This window comes from Microcaecilia unicolor, chromosome 3 (genome assembly GCF_901765095.1).
Source record: "Microcaecilia unicolor chromosome 3, aMicUni1.1, whole genome shotgun sequence".
Taxonomy (NCBI): domain Eukaryota; kingdom Metazoa; phylum Chordata; class Amphibia; order Gymnophiona; family Siphonopidae; genus Microcaecilia; species Microcaecilia unicolor.
Window position 1 is genome coordinate 319,013,766 of NC_044033.1, and position 20,329 is coordinate 319,034,094.

General features: G+C 46.4%; 1 protein-coding gene across 3 annotated transcripts in view; it reads right to left on the bottom strand.

The window, feature by feature from the left end:
• The window catches only part of LOC115466823 (NACHT, LRR and PYD domains-containing protein 3-like), a 124,423-nt gene that overhangs the window by 17,942 nt on the left and 86,152 nt on the right, over positions 1 to 20,329 (bottom strand). For 2 of the 3 annotated variants that reach the window (XM_030198366.1, XM_030198367.1), the window contains 3 exons: positions 18,718 to 18,876; positions 16,570 to 16,617; positions 9,981 to 10,132 (listed from right to left, as the gene is read on the bottom strand). In XM_030198366.1, the coding sequence (XP_030054226.1) occupies positions 9,981 to 10,132; positions 16,570 to 16,617; positions 18,718 to 18,876 (359 nt within the window). Of the gene's footprint in view, positions 1 to 9,980; positions 10,133 to 16,565; positions 16,618 to 18,717; positions 18,877 to 20,329 lie in introns of those variants that run through there. The other variant, XM_030198368.1, reaches the window with a different exon arrangement.

Sequence of the window (20,329 nt, forward strand, 5' to 3'; positions counted from 1 at the left end):
CTTGCGCCCCCCACGCATCATGTATACCGCCATCTCTTTGTCCCTCACACACCTACAGCAGACATGCCCCCTCCCTGACTCCCCCCCCCACACACACATACAGTTGGCCAGTCCTTCTCTCTACCTTCCCTCTACACAGACACAGAGCTAGCAGGTCCCTCAGAACCCAGCAACACATCCCTTTCTCTTTTCCTTCCCTTTTTAGTCTCCCCAGCATCCCACACAGACAGCACCCTTTTCTCTCCTCCTTCACACAGCCAGCAACATTTTTTTTTCCTGTACAACTCACTACACAAAGACATTTCTGATTCTGGTGTAATCTCACTAACACAACATAAACCTTCTCAACAGCAGGCATATTCTAAAGTTAAACAATTCTACAAAAAAATCACTCAGGTTATACAGCAGTGGATCCCAAACTTGGTCCTGGAAGTACCGCAGCCAGTCAGGTTTTCAAGATATCCGTAATGAATATTCATGAAAGAGATCTGCATGCAGTAGAGGCAGTGCATGCAAATCTCTCTCACAAATATTTATTGTGGATATCCTGAAAACTTGACTGGATGGGGTACCTCCAGGACCAGGTTTGGGAACCACTGTCACAGAGCAAATCTACCATGCTGAAGTAACTTCCAAAAGATGACCCTGTCGTGAAAAGGCAGTGTTCTAAATATATAAAACACACAAAAATACATTCAGATATTACAAATAAACCCCAAAGAGGCAGGAAAAAATTGGGGAAAAGACCTCAGTAAACCTTGAAAGTAAGACAAAAAAATACTGTCATCTGACAGCTAACAGCTTACCCAAGGGAAACATCAATGGTCAGAAAAACTCCAATAATCCACTGTGCAACAGTCAAATACAAAATGCTTTTTATCTTCAAATATTTTCTCAATGTGTCAACAATAAAGTTTTAATAAATAGCACTGAATACTTAGCTTCTTAGCCATTTTGGTTCACAGAGTTCACAGCAAACAAAGGGTCCCTTTTACCAAACTTTGGTAAAAGAGGCCTTGTAGTAACGCCTGTGCCCGGTTTTGCCATGTGCCAAGGACCACAGCAGATAAAAGGCTGAAAAAAATGTCTGTGTGGTAAGTTCACACTCGCTGTGCTACCATTTTGTGGGAAGCCCTTACCTGGTAGTAAAAATTCCAGATAATTTCTGGGAGTACTAGAAATGGCGTACGCTGGGGGGTGGAGCTACTGCTGGTGCCCATGTTAGGCTGGCGGTAGTTCCGGATTGCTGAGTGGCCACCCTCTCGTAAAAGGGCCCCAAAGTTTCCATCAGCCTTCAAGTAATCCACAGTTCAATACCGCTGAAACAGGACCTCTGTCGAGAATCCTGATGGTACCTCTTTGAAGCAGTGCTGTGACAAGCCAAAGGTGTCAGTTCCGCCAATGTTCTACTGGCAGTATTGAACTTTGTTTACTATGTAGTCCATGCACCAAGATGGCTAAGAAGCTAAGTATTCAGTGCTATTTATTAAAACTTTATCATTGACATGTTGAGAAAATATTTGAAGATAAAAGTATTTTGTATGTGATTGTTGCATGATGGATTATCGGAATTTTTCTGACCGTTAATGTTCCCTTGGGTAAGTTGTTAACCAACAGATGGCAGTATTTTTTGTTTTACTTTCAAGGTTTACTGAGATCTTTTCTCCAATTTATTCCAGCCTCTTTGGGGCTTATTTATAATATTTGAATGCATTTTGTGGTGTTTTATATGTTTAACAGTTAGTTTCCATTTCTCTATTATTTTGATATTTTAGTGTTCTAAATATTACGTATCCATTGGGAAAACTAAACAATCCGGTCGTCTCAGATGGCAGGGGATGGAGGGTGGGGAAGAGCAATGCAAGGGGGGGTGGTGGTGGGCAATTATTAGAATATTGATTTGGTTTTAAATCCTAATTTTATGGGGTTTTGGGGTCCTGAAGCAGGGGGTGGGCAATTATTGGAGATGGGCAATTATTAAAGAGAATACGGTATGTTTCACTTCTGGGAGTTGTTGGAGAGAATGAAGCTTCCTGGGGTGGAAACCATACCCTCAATCAATACAACCTACATGAAGACCATCACCTGACCAACCCTCATGGAAAGGAGTTTATTTTCTTTGTTTTAAGATATATAATCCCTGAAGCACAACACTTGTCTCTCCAATTGTCCTTGCCTTTCATTCTTTCTTCTCATAATTATTTTCACAGGCATACTCTATCAGGATTTACTCTGACCTTCTTGGGCTCACAAGGTGCACAATGATTACCACAAAGTCCATGACACGTAAAAAAAAAAAATTATATATATATATATATATATATATATATATATGAATTTGTCTTTTCAGAAGTAGAAAGAAACAATACAGACAGGATTTTTTTTTTTAAATCACTATTTCCCTTTTTTTTTTGGCTTCTATTCAGATGGGAAAAGTTTGGATGAAAGAGGACAGTCTGTCTGGAGCTATTTTGTGTGGGAGGAAACGTTACAAAAAATGTATTTTTACTTTTAAAAGATGGAATGGGGAGCCACTGAAGGAAAATGAAGATTTACTACTGTGCTGAAGAGGATTAGATAATGTATAGTCAAGGTAGATATCCTGAGGAGGTGAATAAAAACTGAATATCTAACAGGGTAAATTACTAGTTATAAGGAGGAATGTAGACAGAGTCTTGTTCAAAAATAGCTAGTATAAACTGGTTCCCCCTCCAGTGAGCTGTGAGCAGTGGTGTGCTGGTAAATTTTTAACAACAGGCTCTCTCCCCGGTCCACCTCGGCGCCCCCTCCCCTCCGTCCACCTCGGCGCCCCCCCCCCCCCGTCCACCTCGGCTCCCCCCCTCCCAAAAAAAAATATTGCAGAGCTGGCTATAGCCGGGGGGGGGGGGGAGGCAATGCATTACTTTCTCCAGGAAAAAAAAAATTAAATGATCCCAGGTTCTAATCTAATTCATGTTTAATATGGGATAAAATGCCATAAATAAGTAAATAAATATAAACTTTTAACGTTCAGCACCTGATTCTCAAAGTGGACATATTCCAAACACTATAATGAAAATAAAATTATTTTTTTCCACCTTTTTTTGTCTGGTGACTTTTTTTCTCTGATCATGCTGGTCCAGTATCTGATTCTGCTGCTCTCTATCTGTTCCTTTGACTCCGTTTCCAGGGCTTCCTTTCCATTTATTTCCTCCTTTCTTCTTCATTTCTGGTCCTCCGCAGACTTGACTGTCCAGTGGATCTAGCTTCTTCCTATTTTCTCCATCCATGTGCAGTTTCTCTCCTCAATTCCTTTTCCCTCATCTAATCTCCTTCCTCTATCTTCCCTCCATGTCCAGCATTTCTTCTCTCTCCCTTCCCTCCCCTCCATCCATGTCCAGAATTTCTCTTGCTCTTCCCTCCATCCATGTCCTGAAACTCTCCTCTCTCCCCTGCCCCCCTCTCCCCATCCATGCCCAGCAAGTCTCTCCCCTGCCCCCCTCTCCCCATCCATGCCCAGCAAGTCTCTCCCCTGCCCCCTCTCCCCATCCATGCCCAGCCAGTCTCTCCCCTGCCCCCCCTCTCCCCATCCATGCCCAGCAAGTCTCTCCCCTGTCCCCTCTCCCCATCCATGCCCAGAAAGCCTCTCCCCTGCCCCCTCTCCCCATCCATGCCCAGAAAGCCTCTCCCCTGCCCCCTCTCCCCATCCATGCCCAGAAAGCCTCTCCCCTGCCCCCTCCCCATCCATGCCCAGCAAGTCTCTCCCCTGCCCCCATCTCCCCATCCATGCCCAGCAAATCTCTCCCCTGCCCCCCTCTCCCCATCCATACACAGTGATTCTCCTCCCTCCTCTGCCCTTCCCTCCCGCTCCCAAACATGTCCAACGAACAATGTCCTTCGCCTCCACCCTCCCCTCCTGCTCCCATCTGTCTTTTTTAATTACCTCCGTCGAAGCGCATGCTATTTAAAGCCCTGCTGCGTGCTGGCCGTCTCTCCAGGCTTCCCCTGCTTGCTTCGGTGATGTTCGCGCCCTTAGTCCCGCCTTCGCAGAAAAAGGAAATGACATCAGAATGACGTCAGAAGGCGGGACTAAGGGCGCGAACATCACCGAAGCAAGCAGGGGAAGCCTGGAGAGATGGCCAGCACGCAGCAGGGCTTTAAATCGCGTGCGCTTCGACGGAGGTAATTAAAAAAGACAGATGGGAGCGGGAGGGGAGGGTGGGGGCGAAGGACATTGTTGGACATGTTTCGGAGCTGCAGGGGCAGTAAGCATGGCCTGTGATGGCACCCTCCTGCCATGCTTACCTCCCCTAATGGAGCCGGCTCGCCCCCAACAACAACCGGCTCGCAAGAGCCGCTTGTTCAATTTTGACAGCTCTTGCGAGCCGGACAGAGCCAGCTCCAGCACACCACTGGCTGTGAGTATCTCTTTTGGGAGTTTCTGAATATTTTTTTTTAAATATTCAAATAGTGGCCAAATATCTCTGTTTATGATAGTATATATTTTGGGGAAAATTCTATACAGACGCTATTCAGAAAGTAGAGGCCCAAAATGCTGGAGTGAATCACCTCCATTTCGGGGGCGTAGCCAGACTTCGGCAGGAGGGGGGTCCAGAGCCCGAGGTGGAGGTGGCACATTTTAGCCCCCCCTGGTGCCGCCAACCCCCTCACCATTTTTAAACCCCCTACCACCATTTTTGACCTCCCTGCTGCTGCTGCCACCACCACCACCTTTGATCCCCCCCAGCGCCAACCCTTTTGACCCCCTCTTCCTGCTACCGCCAACCCTCCCCCGCCGCCGTCGGGTACCTTTGCTGGCGGGGGTCCCCAACCCCCGCCAGATGAAGTCCTCTTCTCCGGCGCGACCACATTGCTGATCTGTAAGGGCTGGCTTCTGTTTTTGTGAGCAGAAGCCTGCCCTTGCACATCAGCAATGTGGTCGCGCCAAAGAAGAGGACTGGCTGGCGGGGGTTGGGACCCCTGCCAGCAAAGGCACCCGACGGCGGCGGGGGGTTGGCAGCGGGAGGGGGTGGAAAGGGTCAGTGGCGGGGGGGGGGGGGCAGGGCCAAATCCACGGGGGCCCATGCCTCCACGTAGCTACGCCCCTGCCATTGATTGCGGACTAGGGAACATGCAAGTGAGCTTTAGACAGATTCCACTTTAAGAAAGAAGCAATTATCTCTTATGACCAATAAGAGTGGGCCTGACCAGCATATAAATTCTGATCAGTGACCACTCTATCTGTTTAAAATTAGGCTTGCAAAATAGCAGGTCTATAAACAGTTAACTTATCCATTTAGGAGCCGAATACTGCAACTAGCACAGATGCATAGTACATGAACTGCTAAGCTCCATGTGATAACGTAAACAAGGGCGGACCCAGAATACACTGGAGCTACACAGGGCTAGATTCTATATATCACGCCGAGATTTACACATGGAAAGCAAAGCGCATAATATAAATTACACTTTAAAACCTGGTGTAAATCCTGTTGCTGAAATTAGGCACGGAGCGGGTGTATTCTATATGCATAGATTTTAGAAATGTCCATGACCTACCCATTCCACGCCCACTCTTCAACTATGTGATTTAGAAGTTACACGCACCACATTACAGAATACACTTAGCACGTACTGCATGTAAATTCTAATTAATGCCAATTAGAGCTAATTGCTTGTTAACATCCAATTATCAGCGCTGATTAGCTTGTCAACTAAGTTATGCGCGTTGTTATGGAATACACATCGATTTCCACACAGAAATCTTGGCGCGACATATAGAAATTTGGGGACAGTGGGTTAAGGTGCACCAATTAATATTTATTTAAAGTACCAGGTAGGAGTCCTGTTCAATTCACAGGAGGGGAAGAAAAAGAAACATAAAAATATTCCTTAGAAACGAGAAGGTTCTCCAGTGGCCTGCTCCTGCAGGGACATGGCATATATACTATCTTCTAGTATGGTAGTATGTTTTACTTATCTTTGGCCTGGTTCCCCAGAGTTAGCAATGTTGTCTCTAGCAGTTACTTGGATCAAAACTCCAAAGTAGCAAGGTTCCAAGTAGGATTTGGCCTACCTGACTACAGCAGCTGAAATTCACATGTAGGTGGTGAAGACAATTGCAGCTGGGCATGCTGCTTCCCTCTAGGCCTCCCCTCCCCACCTAGCTGTGCCCTGAGCTTTTATACTTCCTGAACCATGCCCTACCTCTCCTTGGTCACTTACCCCCTGGGCGGGACTGTAAGTTTTAAGGTGGATCTAACACTGTGAGGGAGTGCTATCAAGGGAGAGGAGCAGCATCCTATAGACTCCCTCATACCAGAAGCCTAGCCAGCTGGCAAATTTAGGGTGGGCCTGAGCCCAAAGAAGGTGGGCCCGAAAACTCATCTCTTCCCCGCCCTCCTCAGCCCCCTCCACTGCTCCCCCTGCCTCCTCCGGTGCTCTCCCTGCTCTCCTCTTCCCAATAAAACTACAAGAAATACCTGAGCAGGTGGGGGATCTGCAAGCCCCACCAGCAGAAGAAGATCTCCTCCCGGCAGAAAGAACACTTACACCCTGGCCAGGCTCTGCGCATGTGCAAGGGGTGGGGCAGCAGTGGCTCAGCAACACAGCGCAGAAGCAGACCTCCCACCTCCGATCTACCGATCTGTTACCCCGCCACGAGTCGACGCCGAACAAAGCAGTTGTGTAGCGGTGGCAGTGTGCGGCTCCGCTGCAAACGTCCGGCGGGGTGGAAGGGGAGGGAGCAGGCCGGGAGGGAAGAAAATGTGGCTGAGAGGAGGGAGCTGAACTCGCGCTTTTTCATTGGCTGAGTTGCACCGTTGCTGGGTGGGCCCAGGCCCACCCCGACCCACTCGTGGCTACGCCCCTGCCTCATACTTGTACTTGTCCCATACTTCTTTGAATTTAGATACAGTCCTCATTTCTACCAGCTCTACCAGGCTGTTCCATGTATCCACCAGCTTTTTCATACAGAAATGTTTTTTTAGGTTACTCTTGAGTCTATCAGCTTTCACCCTCATTCCATAATGCTTTGTTCCAGAACTTCCTGTCAACTGAAAGAGGAATTCCTCCCGTGCATTTCTACCAAGGAGGTATTTAAATATCTATCATATCTCCCCTCTTTCACTTTTCTTTCAAAGTATATGCATTTTGATCTCTAACATATGCTATATGACAAAGACCACTGACCATTTTAGTAAGGGAAAGGGGATGGGATTTGATATACCACCTTTCTGTGGTTACAATCAAAGCGGTTTACATTTTACATACAGGTATTTATTTTGTATTTGGGGAAATGGGCGGTTAAGTGACTTGCCCAGAGTCACAAAGAGCTGCAGTGGGAATTGAACTCAATTCCCCTGGTTTTCAGGCCACTGTACTAACCAATCAGTTACTCCTCCACTTACTCGACCAATTCCACCATGTTTACATGTTTTTGAAGGTGCAGTCTCCAAAACTGTGCACAGTATTCCACTAGAGACTTATACTGAGCACCTCCTTTTTCCTGTTTGCCATTCCTCTCCTAAAGCACCCAAAAATCCTTCTGGCTTGTTGCAGTGGCGTAGTGAGGGCGGCTGTCACCCGGTGTGGATCGCCTCTGTGCACCCCCCCCCCCCCCCGGGGTGCAGCATGACACCCCCCCTTGGCGCATCACCCAAGCCCCCCCCCCCGAGTGCATTCTTGCCTGCCATGTGCAGGACGCTGGGGGGGGGGGGTGTCAGTTCCGCTGGTTCCCTGCTTCATCTGCCCCAGAACAGGAAGTAACCTGTTCCGGGGCAGAGGGAGCAGGGAACCAGCGGAGCTGACACCCCCCCAGCGGCGTGCACCTGGGGCAGACCGCCCCTACCGCCCCGCTCTTGCTACGGCACTGGCTTTTTGTCATCACCTTTTCTACCTCATTGGCCATCTTAAGGTCATTAGATACAATCAGTCCCAGATTCTGCTCTTCTTTCATGCACAGAAGTACTTCACCCTTATACTGTATCACTCCCTTGGATTTTTGTAGTCCAACTGTATGACCATGTATTTTTTAGCATTACGTTTTAGCTGCCATACTCTAAGCTATGCCTCAAGCTACGCTAGATCCCTGCTCAGGTTGTCCACGCCTTCCATCATCAGGCAAAGCTTTCCCCAACAGCCTACCCACAACAATGCGTACAAAAATATTGAAGGTATGAGTGCTGGCACCAACTTTACCTCTCCCCAATGTCAGTCCCTTCTTGTACTGATAAAATTTCACCACTGAAGGCCCAATGCACAAAGTTTACAGTGTTGGCTTTAGACCGGTTCGAGTTGGTATAAAGCAAATGTTGTTTAGTGTCTAATGCACAAAGGGATTCTGCGTGGCTTTAATTGTTAGCCATATCTGCTAACAATAATCCAATGCAAATGTATTACAATGAGCTCATCAGTATTAAATTGAGCATTCCATGTGATGCACAGACATTTTTGTGCAATGCACATAAAGTAGCACCTACCTTTAATGTGCAAAATGTTCCTGCAGGTCTGGAGCTGTCATGTGAGGGCGACTTCTGGGAGGAGCACTGTGCTTGAATTTTTCAACAGCAAAATTTGTCCAAAAGCAGAGAACAGCTTAGAGGGGCTGAGAAACAAGCAGACAGCCAATCGGCTGGGGAAAGTGCCTATGATGTCAGCTGGGAGACTTTTTGCAAGGAAGAGATTCCCAAAGGAAAATTTCAGGGGCAGCCTGAGGGAAGGCAAGTAAGTTGAAGGAGGACGGTGGAGGCAGCCATCAGAGCACTGTAGGGGAAAAGGAGACAGGGGCACAGTGCAGCCAGCAAGTACTGCAGGGGAAAGGAGAGAGTACAGCCAGTGGTGTACCAAGGGGGGGGGGGGGGGCGTGCCGTACACCTGTCCGCTTCGTTCGTTCTGTGCTCCCTCTGCCCCGGAACAGGTTACTTCCTGTTCCGGGGCAGAGGGAGCATGGAAACGAACGAAGCGGACAGGCGCGCGGCACTCCCTCCCCCAGCGGCGTGCACCCGGGGGTTCTTTCGTCGGGGGGGGGGGGGGGGTAGCGCTGCACCCGGGGGGGGTGGGGCGCATCAGCGATCCGCCCCGGGTTGTCAGCCCCCCTAGGAAAGCTACTGAGTACAGCAGCGGGATTCCTGGGCATGCGCAGAGCACGGACACTTACCATGTTCTACGCATGAGCAAGGTGCTTTCCCGACCAAGCTACTTGCTAAATTTACGTTAATCTCATTTGCATGCGATTTCCTTTGAGCATCACTCACTATTTCAAAATCGGTAACTTCTACCATGGATCTAAACGCACTTGGTTTTTAACAGAGACTTTTGAGCATTGGCCAGGGCCACCGAAAGACACAGCCAGGCCTGGGACAGGACTGGACCATCGCATGCCCCTCCCACCTGGGCTGCCACCACCGTCTTGCACCTCCACTCTCAGGCCGCCGCCTTCGCACCTTTGCTCTATCCGCTCCTGCGCTGCTCCTGTCCGTGCTGGGTGGGAGTCGGGACCTGGATGATTGCATTAAAGCAATGTTGCATTAAATGCAATCATCCGGGTCCTGGGCGGCACGAAGGAGCAGGAGATTACAGACCTGGAAGTAGGCAGGAAGAAGCTTGCTGGTGCCAGGCCCAAACCCGGACCCCCCCTTGAAAGCCAGGCCCGGGAAATTTTGACCTTCCTGCCCCCCCCCCCTTTAGGAGACCCAGACATTGGCCCCTGAGTGAGTTAAACAGCCAGATTTTATCTTATAAATGTTGTTTGTAATGTATAAGTGAGGTATTTGTTTACCACTTGCTAGGAAATGCATAAGACAGTTTGGATATTTTAGGCCCACTCAGTCCCATCTGACAAAAAGGTTGGTTGCCTTATAAACATGCTGATTTCACCCAAAGGAAAAGGTAAGCTTTCTGTTAAAACTGACTTAATAAAACATTTTTTCAGCCTCTGTTTTGTCCGTTTTTAGTTAAAAATGAAAACTTATGAATATGCAGCCAAGCTGCTGTTTACCAACCTGATGATCTGAAGAGTTTTCTTGGCACTAATTTTGAAATACTGTTCTTCCTTATCTGCCCAGGTTTTTCTGAGGTCGCTGGCTCATTATGTGCTCCAAGGCCTTTTGGAATCACTTTATTCAGAAACCCCCATCGAGATTGGGGGGCAGGTCTACAACATAAAGGCATATTACAATGATATAATACTACAATGACTATGTTACAGTGGAGAAGACAAATTTCAAAGTAGGAAAAGTCTTTATCAACTGCTGAAAACTGTCTTCAATCAATGCAGTTAGAAGTCTTTTAGCCACACTGAGAGGCACAGTTTCTTGGAATGTATTTCAGTCATGAAGGAAAGGTACACTTGTAGCATTTCATATCATTGCACATACTTTTCTGGCAAAGCTTTACCCACCTTAAAGGCAAATGCAAGTGACTGGGTACACTTTTTCCTCAGCAATTTTCAAGGGAAAGCACAAGGGTACTCTCATTTTGAAAACTGGTGCAAAGCCGACAAGTAACTTGTGTGTATGGATTTTGTTGCAATGTGAACAGCCTGAAAATTTCCTCTGTGATGATATAATATCATGGGGCTAATTTTCAATACAAAAAAAAAGCCCCAAAAAACATATAAGGTGGCAGGAGGACATTTTTCTCTCAAAAATGTCCAAGTTGCAATTTTTGACGCCCAATTTTAGAGGTTTTGCTCTGCAGTTCATTCAAATTTCAAGGGGGTGTGTTGGGGTGTGTTTTGGGCGGGACATGGGCGGCACCAAAAGACAGAATTTTTTCTGCAATAATGAAACAAAATGAAAACGTCTAGGGCCATAATTAAGTTGTTTTTGGCTAGACCTGTTTCAATCACAACTAAGTGACTAAAAGGTGCCTTAAATGACCGAATGAACACTGGAGGGATTAAGGCATAACGCCACTTACTCCCCTAGTGGTCAATGACTCCCTTCCAGCCCCCTAAGATGTGACAGTGACAGTGCATACCAGGCTCTATGACAACTTCAACGATGACTCCTAGATCTTTTTCCTAGTTGGCGACTCCTAACGTGGAACCTTGCATCATGTAGCTATAGTTTGGGCTCCTCTTTCCCACATGCATCACTTTGCACTTGCTCACATTTAACACCATCTGCCATTTGGATGCCCTGTCTCGTAAGGTCATCTTGCAATTTTTCACAATCCTCTTGCAATTTAACAACTTTGAATAATTTTGTGTCATCGGCAAATTTAATTATATCACTAGTTATTCCCATATCTAGATCATTTATAAATATGTTAAAAAGCAGCGGTCCCAACAAAGACCCCACTATCTACCTTTTTTCCATTGAGAATAATGACCATTTAAACCTACTCTCTGTTTTCTATCCTTTAACCAGTTTTAAATCCAGAATAGAACACAACCTCCTATCCCATGACTTTCCAGTTTCCTCTGGAGTCTTTCATGAGGTATTTTGTCAAATGCCTTTTGAAAATCCAGACATACAATATTGACCAGCTCACCTTTATCCACATGCTTGTTCACCCCTTCAAAGATAATGGCTTATGGACTTTTCTTTTAGGAAGCTATCCAAACCTTTCTTAAACCCTGCTAAGCTAACTGCTTTTATTACATTCTCTGGCAAAGAATTCCAGCGTTTAATTACACGTTGAGTGAAGAAATAATTTCCAGAAGACATGCAAATTAAAACAGTCCATAATTTACAAGTGTATTTGCAAGCTCTGCCCAAAACCTGCCCACAGTACGCACTTTTCCACTAGTTGGTATACAATAAGAGGTCATTTATGCATGTAAATGACTAGAACATCACCAACTGCACAAGTTTCTGCTGTCTAAAATTAGGCAGCTCTTTACTGAATTGTCCCCTGTGTGTTAGGATGGTTGACCACAAGTGTTGTTCTATATGCTATCTGTAGTACCCTTTCTTCTACATCTTCCTCTCTCTTGAACTTATATGAATATTTATATTCTCTCTTCTTCTCCCTGTTAATATTATTGAATTAATCATTTTGTAAACTGCAGAGATATAATTTGTGGTGTGTCATCCTCAATAAACATAAACAACTGTCTTCTTCTCAAACTGTGCCTGTATATCTGTGAAAATCATAAATGAGGACACCCTGAATGGATATACAGGTGAGAAGGAGTAAGTTATCTAATAACCAGTGGCGTTCCTAGCGTCGACGACACCCAGGGCGGATCGCTGATGCGCCCCCCCCCCCCCCCGGCGAAATGAACCCCCCCCCCGGGTGCACGCCGCTAGGGGGAAGGTGTGCCGCGGCGCGCGCCTGTCGAACCTGTTCCGGGGCAGAGGGAGGGAGCTGCAGCAAACGAGAGAATTTAGTGTAGCGATTCGAACTCGCAGCCGACAGGCGCGCGCCGCGGCACCCCCCCAGCGGCGTGCACCCGGGGCAGACCGCCCCCCCCTTGGTACGCCACTGCTAATAACCCAATCAGCAGTTGTATAAAACTTTGTCTTTTAGTTCTAAGGGACCACTGGAAACTTATCAAACAGCATGTATTGAAAAAAAAAAAGTGATATGTACAAATCAATCCTGCAGAATGCTGCAACCTGTAGACCAGATCTGGCCCGTAATTTAGTACAGGCACAATCACTACCCCTATGAGAAGCAAACTCACATTTAGATGGCAGACTGAGCAGTTTAACATGTGGTTTTCCTGAATGCTGAGTGTTCACAGGAAGTGTGTGGCAATACAGAAAAAAGAACTGTAGTTTCCTTTGTCAAACATCTCATGTGCTTTTTGAGCTAAAAGTATTTTCCAAGTATTTAAAATATTATGTATTTACATATACTATGTATTTATATTATGTATATACTAGTAAAAAAGGCCAGTTTCTGACACAAATGAAACGGGCGCTAGCAAGGTTTTCCTCGGAGTGTGTATGTTTGAGAGAGTGTGTGTGAGAGTGACTGTGTGTGAGAGAGAGAATGTGTGTGTGTGACAGAGAGAGAGTGAGTGTGGGTGCGAGTGTGTCTGTGAAAGAGTGTGTGTGAGTGCGTGTGAGCCACAGTGAGTGTGAGAGCATGTGTTTCACACAGATACAGTGTGTGTGAGAGAGAGTGTTTGTGTGAAACAGATAGAGTGTGAGAGAGTATGTGTGCGATACACAGACTCTCTGTGAGAGCGAGAGTGTATGAGTTTGAGAGAGTGTTTGAGAGTGACTGTGTGACACATAGAGAGTGAATGTGATACAGTGTGAGACATAGAGTGTGTGGTAGACAGTGTATGAGAGTGAAAGAGACACTGTGTGTGTGCCAGAGATACCTCCCCCCCCCTATGTGTGGTCGCAGGACCCCCTCTCCCTCCCTATCTGGTTCCCCTCCCCCTTCCTCTCAGGTCTCCCTCCCCCCCCTGTATCTGGTCAGGACCCCTCCCCCTCTTCCTCCCAGGTCTCTGGACCCCCTCCCCTCTGGCCTCTGGACCCCTTCCCCCTCCATTGCCCTTGCCGCCACGCCCCCCCCCAGGTCACAGCCGCTCACCCCTTCACCCCCCCCCCAGAGTGCCACCGCTCCTCCCCTCCACCCCCCCAAGGTCGCCGCAGCCACAGCCACAGCTCCCCCCCCCCCCCCCCCCCCCAAGGTCGCCGCCGCTCCCCCCCTCTGTCCGACGTCAGCTCAGCTGCCATTTCTGGACACTGCTGCTTCTCCTGTCGAGCAGAAGTGGCCGGTACAAAAACAAAGAAAAAAACAAATTGAACCTGCAAAAATGCTTTTAAAAAGGAATCGGGGCACCGCAGGCAGCAATCGCCTGTCAGCTCTGCATCCGCTCCTCCTCTCACGTCACTGCCCCTGGAGTAGAACCCCGGAGGAGCGCAGCGACATGAGAGGTGCGAGGAGGAGCGGATGCAGAGCTGACAGCTGATGGCTGCCTGCGGTGCCCCGCTTCCTTTTTGAAAGCATTTTTGCAGGTTTAAGTTGTTTTTTTTTGTTTTTGTACTGGCCGCTGCTGCCCAACAGGAGAAGCAGCAGTGGCCGGAAATGGCAGCTGAGCTGACGTCGGACGGAGGGGGGGAGCGGTGGCGACCTGGAAGGGGGGGGTGGAGGGTGGAGCAGTGGCTGCAGCGACCTCGGGGGGTGGGTGGAGGGGGGAAGCGGTGGCAACCTGAGGGGGGGTGGAAGGGTGGCGACCTCGGGGGGGGGGGGGCATGGCGAAGGGCTGAAACTGCGCCTCCAAAGTTCCAAACACTGCTGTGTTTTGATTGGGCACTTTCTCTGCTGACGCACCCGGAAGTGGGAGGCGTCAACAGAAGCACGAATGCCTCAAGGCTTGTGTCCACACAGTCAGCTTCAGAACGTTGGAGGTGAGTTTTATTATATAGGATATAGGGGCTGATATTCAGCCAGTGGGAGGCAGCTCACATAAGTGCTGACCCCGGATATTCAATGCCGGCCAGTTTCCACAGACCGGCACTGAATAGCCAGGGGTTTTTGGCAGGAGCTAACTTAATCGGCTAAGCAAATATTCAGCACTGGTTAATAGTGGGCAAAGATAGGACTGCTACTTATGTAATCTGATTTGCCTGCTAAATTTAGCTGGTTAGTGCTAGATACTGCCTATTATTGCAAGATATAGCTGGTTAATTTTTGGCGCTCACCACGAATCTTCAGTGGAGATAACCGGCTATCTCACGCTGAATATTTGTGGTTAGCCAGTTAAACGTAATAGTGCTGAATATGGTGGGCAAACTGTTTTACTACCTATAGCAGCATTAACAAGGGAAGCTGTCTTAATAATCAGCCAAGCTACTAGGCTGGCTGGTTTCCTGTTTTCAGCTGAAAACACTGTCCTTCAGACAGCGCTGAAAGGCGCCACTTTGAGGAAAGGGGGTTTAAGGTTTCTTGGGTTTGTTTTTCAAAGGTAATTTGACTGCTAAAAGTAAACAGTACAATATTTTTACAGGGATACTGTTAAGTGTTGGCAAAAGGGGAAGAATGTCTTGCCTTCTTTTTAAAATACTTGTTCAGCAGCTCTGATATGCAAATTGAAGTATCACAACTGACTGCTTTCTACTAATTTTCTGAAACTCTAACCATCATTTACTGTGTGGAGCAGCAAGGCTCTAGCAGCTTCAAACATATCAGAAACTAAGGTGGAAAAAGATCTGCATAAAACACTAAATAAAACAAACAAACAAACAAACAAAGACAAATATTACTTGTGCTCAAGAATTGTCATTTCTGTTTCTCATACCTTTTTCTGCTCTGACTTTATATTATTTCTGAGGAAATAAACATAGCTGCTTCCATCATTCTGAATATGAGTCAACCAGAGATCACTGCTGCCTTGTTAGCAGATGTCTCATTCAGGCCGCAAACTGATTCAGGTAAAGCATAAATACAGCATGGACAGCTGAAGCGCAGATCTAAATTGGAAGAATTTAGGGGTAAATTCTCTAAATGGCGTCAAAAGATCGGCACCAACAAAGATATAGGACTTAGCAATTACTTTTAGGCGTGACAATTTACATCAGCTGATCCCTGGTGTAAATCCTGCATCTAAATTAGGCAGGGCTCTCCCTTATTCTATAACAACACGCATAAACTACAGGAGCACCCTGATCCTCCCATGACCGTGTCCCCTTTTCTATCCGCCCGTAGATTTTAATTAAAGCCAATCAGCACTAATTGATTGTTAGGGTCTAATTGGCTCGTTATTCAATTAAATTGCACTTGCAAATTTGGGCACTCAATTTAAAGCGCCATTTATAGAATGCGAGGGTTACTGACTACTATTCTGGTAATTCTTCTTGGAACACTCTGTGTCTCCTGGTCTGAATTGTAAAGAGTATAGCAATACTGTATATGGCTGCTAAAGTTTCTAACATAATCAATTTTAATCATAAGGGAAATAAAGCCCAGTTTCAGGCTCCCCTGATTCTCTTCTGGCTCTGAGTGTCTCCTTGGCTCTGTAGAATCTCTGGATCCTGTCAGCAGCTAACTGGTTCTTTAGTTCTCCTTGACTCAAAAGTTGGATCTTTGGATCCCCATTACGTTCACTCTTGCCTCTTTGTGTACCTCTGAATCTCCTTGTACCCCAGGGCAATTTAGCTTTCTCTCAGTTTCTTGTAGTTCTTTGAAAAAGCATCACAAAGATACCCAAGGCCTGATAGTCAAAATGATTTAAATGGCCAAGAGAGACTTCTGGCTGTTTACAATCGCCTGTTCAGGGCTAACTAGGCATTTTCAGCTGCAATTAACTGGATAGTGCCGCTGAAAGTGCCTGGTTAATAGCCGAAGGTGAAACAAGCTATTCTGCAGATGTTCCAGGGGCACAGTCAGCACTTAGCCAGTTAAGATAGCTGCATACATAGGACCACATAAAATGCAGTCCTATTTTAATGCGGTTCTTCATAGCCACTTAAGTGTTGAATATCACACTTAACTGGCTAAGTTTTCACCTGCACCGTATACCCAGAAATTCAATGCCAGAACCTGGACATGGTCTGGCATTGAATTTCCAGGTATAATGCTGGCAGTGGTCAGCAAAAGCTGATGGCCTCTGGCTGAATATCAGGTCCTCAGTGGTTACAGCATGTGTACACAAGAAACATCAGCAAAAATGAATTTACTTACCTACTAAATTTTTCCTTCTCAAGATCAGGGATATCATTTTCATCGATGCTGTATAGGTCATAAAAAGAATTCAATAAATATTTCCCATAAATAATCCTATTAACCAAACATGTTTCCTAGACACAGAAGGGGTAATTCCATAACTGGGTGCATGTTGGGTGCCTTTCTGTAATGGAATCTAGGTTTCTAGGTTCCGATGTAGAATACTAGCGTAACCTGGTATTGACGTACGTAACATTTAAGCGTCGGCTCTCAATTCAACTATAGAGCTGCTGTAGGTGCAGATGCCTGAATGTGGCAGGAATGCGTGCAAGTGGGAACCCTGGCTACATCCTACCCCTTGCACATACATGGAATGCAAAACAGGAGTACAAGCGCTTAGGTGGAATATTGGCATACATGCACTCAAGTGTGCACCTCTGTCCACACGTGCTGGTATTCTAAATATTTCCACATGCACATGGACTTGATTCTATAAATGGCGCCAAAAAGTGTCAGTGCTGAGCGCTATTCTATACAGTGTATAGACTAGCACTAACCCCCTGGATTCTATATAGTGCACCTAGAGATTGGCGCCAAAATTGGTGTGGATTCTACATAAGTATATAAGTATTGCCATACTGGGAAAGACCAAAGGTCCATCGAGCCCAGCATCCTGTTTCCAACAGTGGCCAATCCAGGTCACAGATATCTGGCAAGATCCCAAAAATGTACAAAACATTTTATACTGCTTATCCCAGAAATAGTGGATTTTCCCCAAGTCCATTTAATAATGGTCTATGGACTATTCTGTTACAATGCGCATAATTTAACAAGCTAATGAACGCTGACAACAGCACTTAACAAGCAATACTGAGCACTAACTGGCAATTATCAGAATTTATGCGCGGAAATCGCGACGCATATTCTATAAAGAGCTGCGCCTAAATTGTAAAGCGCACAGTTCAAAATAAATGCTCATAGTTTAAAAGGGGCATGTTTATGGGTGTTTCGTGGGCATGCCAAAATTTCCGCATGTAATTACAGAATACGGATCAGTGCGCCTCAATATACACGCATGGATTTACACCAGTTTTTTTTATTGGTGTAAATGGGGGCATGTAGATTTAGGCACTACGGTATCAATTAAGCATATTCTACAAACTGCGCCTAACTCTTATAGAATATGTTTAAATCCGTGCAGATTTTTTAGGCGCCATATATAGAGTCTGTCCCTAAGCGCATACACGATGCCTAACAATTATGCCTGCTGAACGCTATTCTGTAAATTTGAGTAGATCTTCGATAGCATGTAGTCTGCAGGTGATTGCACACATGGAAGGAGTCTGCACAGGAGTAGATACCCACTTTCCTATACAATATAGGCACCCTTTAGGAGCCTGGATATAAGAATACTGTTATAAAATTGACCTTTGAAGATTGACCCCAACATGCTTTCCCCCCCCCCCCCCCCCCCCCCCCCCCCCCTATATTTATTGCTGTTTTGTGGTTTCAGTTTGAGCTTGCTCTTTTAACTGGTCTATGATATTCTATTGTTATAAGCTGCATTGTTCTCAATTTTGAGCTGTGAATAGTGAGTTATAAATCCAATAATAAGTACAGTAAAATAAATTTACTATAGGAAAAGGTTTGTAATACATACACACACAAACATATGTATAATATTGAATTAGCCACTTTGAAACTACCACTTAGCATGAGGCCATTGAAAAGATTTTTATCTTCTTTTTCTTCCCTTTTGCCCTACCATCTTCATTTTCCCCTCTCTAGATGGCTTGATCAAGCAGCATGTTCCCCCAGAACTGGAGGCGAGTCTGTTCTGAGGCACACCCTCAGGGCTGCTTGACCACCAAAAGTCACCATGGTACCAACAGCCATCTCCCCCCCACTTTTCTAGGCCTGATCACACCATCTCCCCAGTATGCAGAGACTGGACTAGCCTCGATGGATGGTGAATCTAAACCCAGAGCCTCTGTGCCATAGCATGCAGCACTATGCTCTGAGCCACGGGGACATCCTAAAGTTCTTTCTTGTATAAAACTCTAACACCAGGACACTGATAAAGTGCTTTCCCATTATCAACTAACACCAAGCCACTCACCAAGCTCCCTTCCTTTTACAGGCAATCTTTGTGTGTGAGATACTTACTATATGCAGAGAGAATTTTTCCACATTGACTGAAGCATGGGCACAGAATGGTGTGTGAGATAGTTGGAGCTCAGATTTAGGAGTTTTAAGGTCGTGTTATGGCGAAGAGCACTGACAAGAGATTCCAGGCAGGCATCTGTGAGATTATTGTGTGACAGCCTAAAGTGATAAAAAGGCAGAATAAGAGAAACATATCTTAATGCAGTGTCAGGATAATCTGAGGATGGAAGAGACTTATGATCTGTACTATTCCTATTTCTAACATAGTACCATGAAGATGGAAGGGGCAAATGGATCAAGGTGTCCTCTCACTGTAACACAGTTCTCCAGAGACATTGGGACAATTCTATAAAGGACACTAAAAGTTAGGCGCCCAAAATCTAGTTGCTAAACTAGTATCTTATAACAACAAATGTATGCGCCTAATCCATTACAGAATACAGTACAATCTCGATTATTCTACCTAAATGGGAATAACTCGTCAGATAAGTGAAAAGTCAGATAATATGGAAAACAATGATAACCCATCAAACAAAGTATAAACAAAGGCACAATGTAATGAAACGCCTAGCCACCCACCTGGGACTACCCCGCGGCCACTTAGAGGGTCTATTCCCAGCACAGCTCAGGTACGCCTGTACCTGCTGCTTGTGCTCTACACTAGCACCCTCCTCCCACTGACTGGGTCACAACCGCCTCAGGGTGAGTCTCCCGCTCTCAAATTATCCACAGTGATTTCTAGGTTACTGGAGGCCACATTCCCAGTGGTCCCACAGTTCCAAGAAAGCACTCGTACACCCAACACACAAACCACCAGGATTCTTTATCAGTCCAAACACCATAGGCAATAAACTGAACAGTGTTTACTGTGTTAAAAATATTGAACACTGATCCCCATGACATGCCAGGACACCAACCGGAAACCCACCCTAGGGGGCACTGCAGTGGACTTCACAAATTGCTCCCAGGTGCATAGCTCCCTTACCTTGGGTGCTGAGCCCCCCCCAACCCCACTCCCCACAACTGTACAACACTACCATAGCCCTAAGGGCTGAAGGGGGACACCTACATGTGGGTACAGTGGGTTTCGGATGGGTTTTGAAGGGCTGACATTTACCACCACAAGTGTAACAGATAGGGGGGGGAGGGGCCTGGATCAACTTGAATTAAGTGCACTGCACCCACTGAAACTGCTCCACGGACCTGCATACTGCTGTCAGGGAGCTGGGTATGACATTTGAGGCTGCCAAAAAAGTTTTAAAGTTTTTTTTTAGGGTGGGAGGGAGTTGGTGACCACTGCGGGAGTAAGGGGAGGTCATCCCTGATTCCCTCTGGTGGTCATCTTGTCAGTTCGGGCACCTTTCTGAGGCTTGGTCGTGAAAAAAAATGGACCAAGTAAAGTTGGCCAAGTGCTCATCAGGGACGCCCTTCTTTTTTCTATTATCGGCCGAGGACGCCCATCTGTTAAGCACGCCCCAGTCCCACCTTTGCTATGCCTCCGACATGCTCCCGGGAACTTTGGTCGTCCCCGCGATGGAAAGCAGTTGAGGGCGCCCAAAATCAAATTTCGATTATGCCGATTTGGGCGACGTTAAGAGAAGGACACCCATCT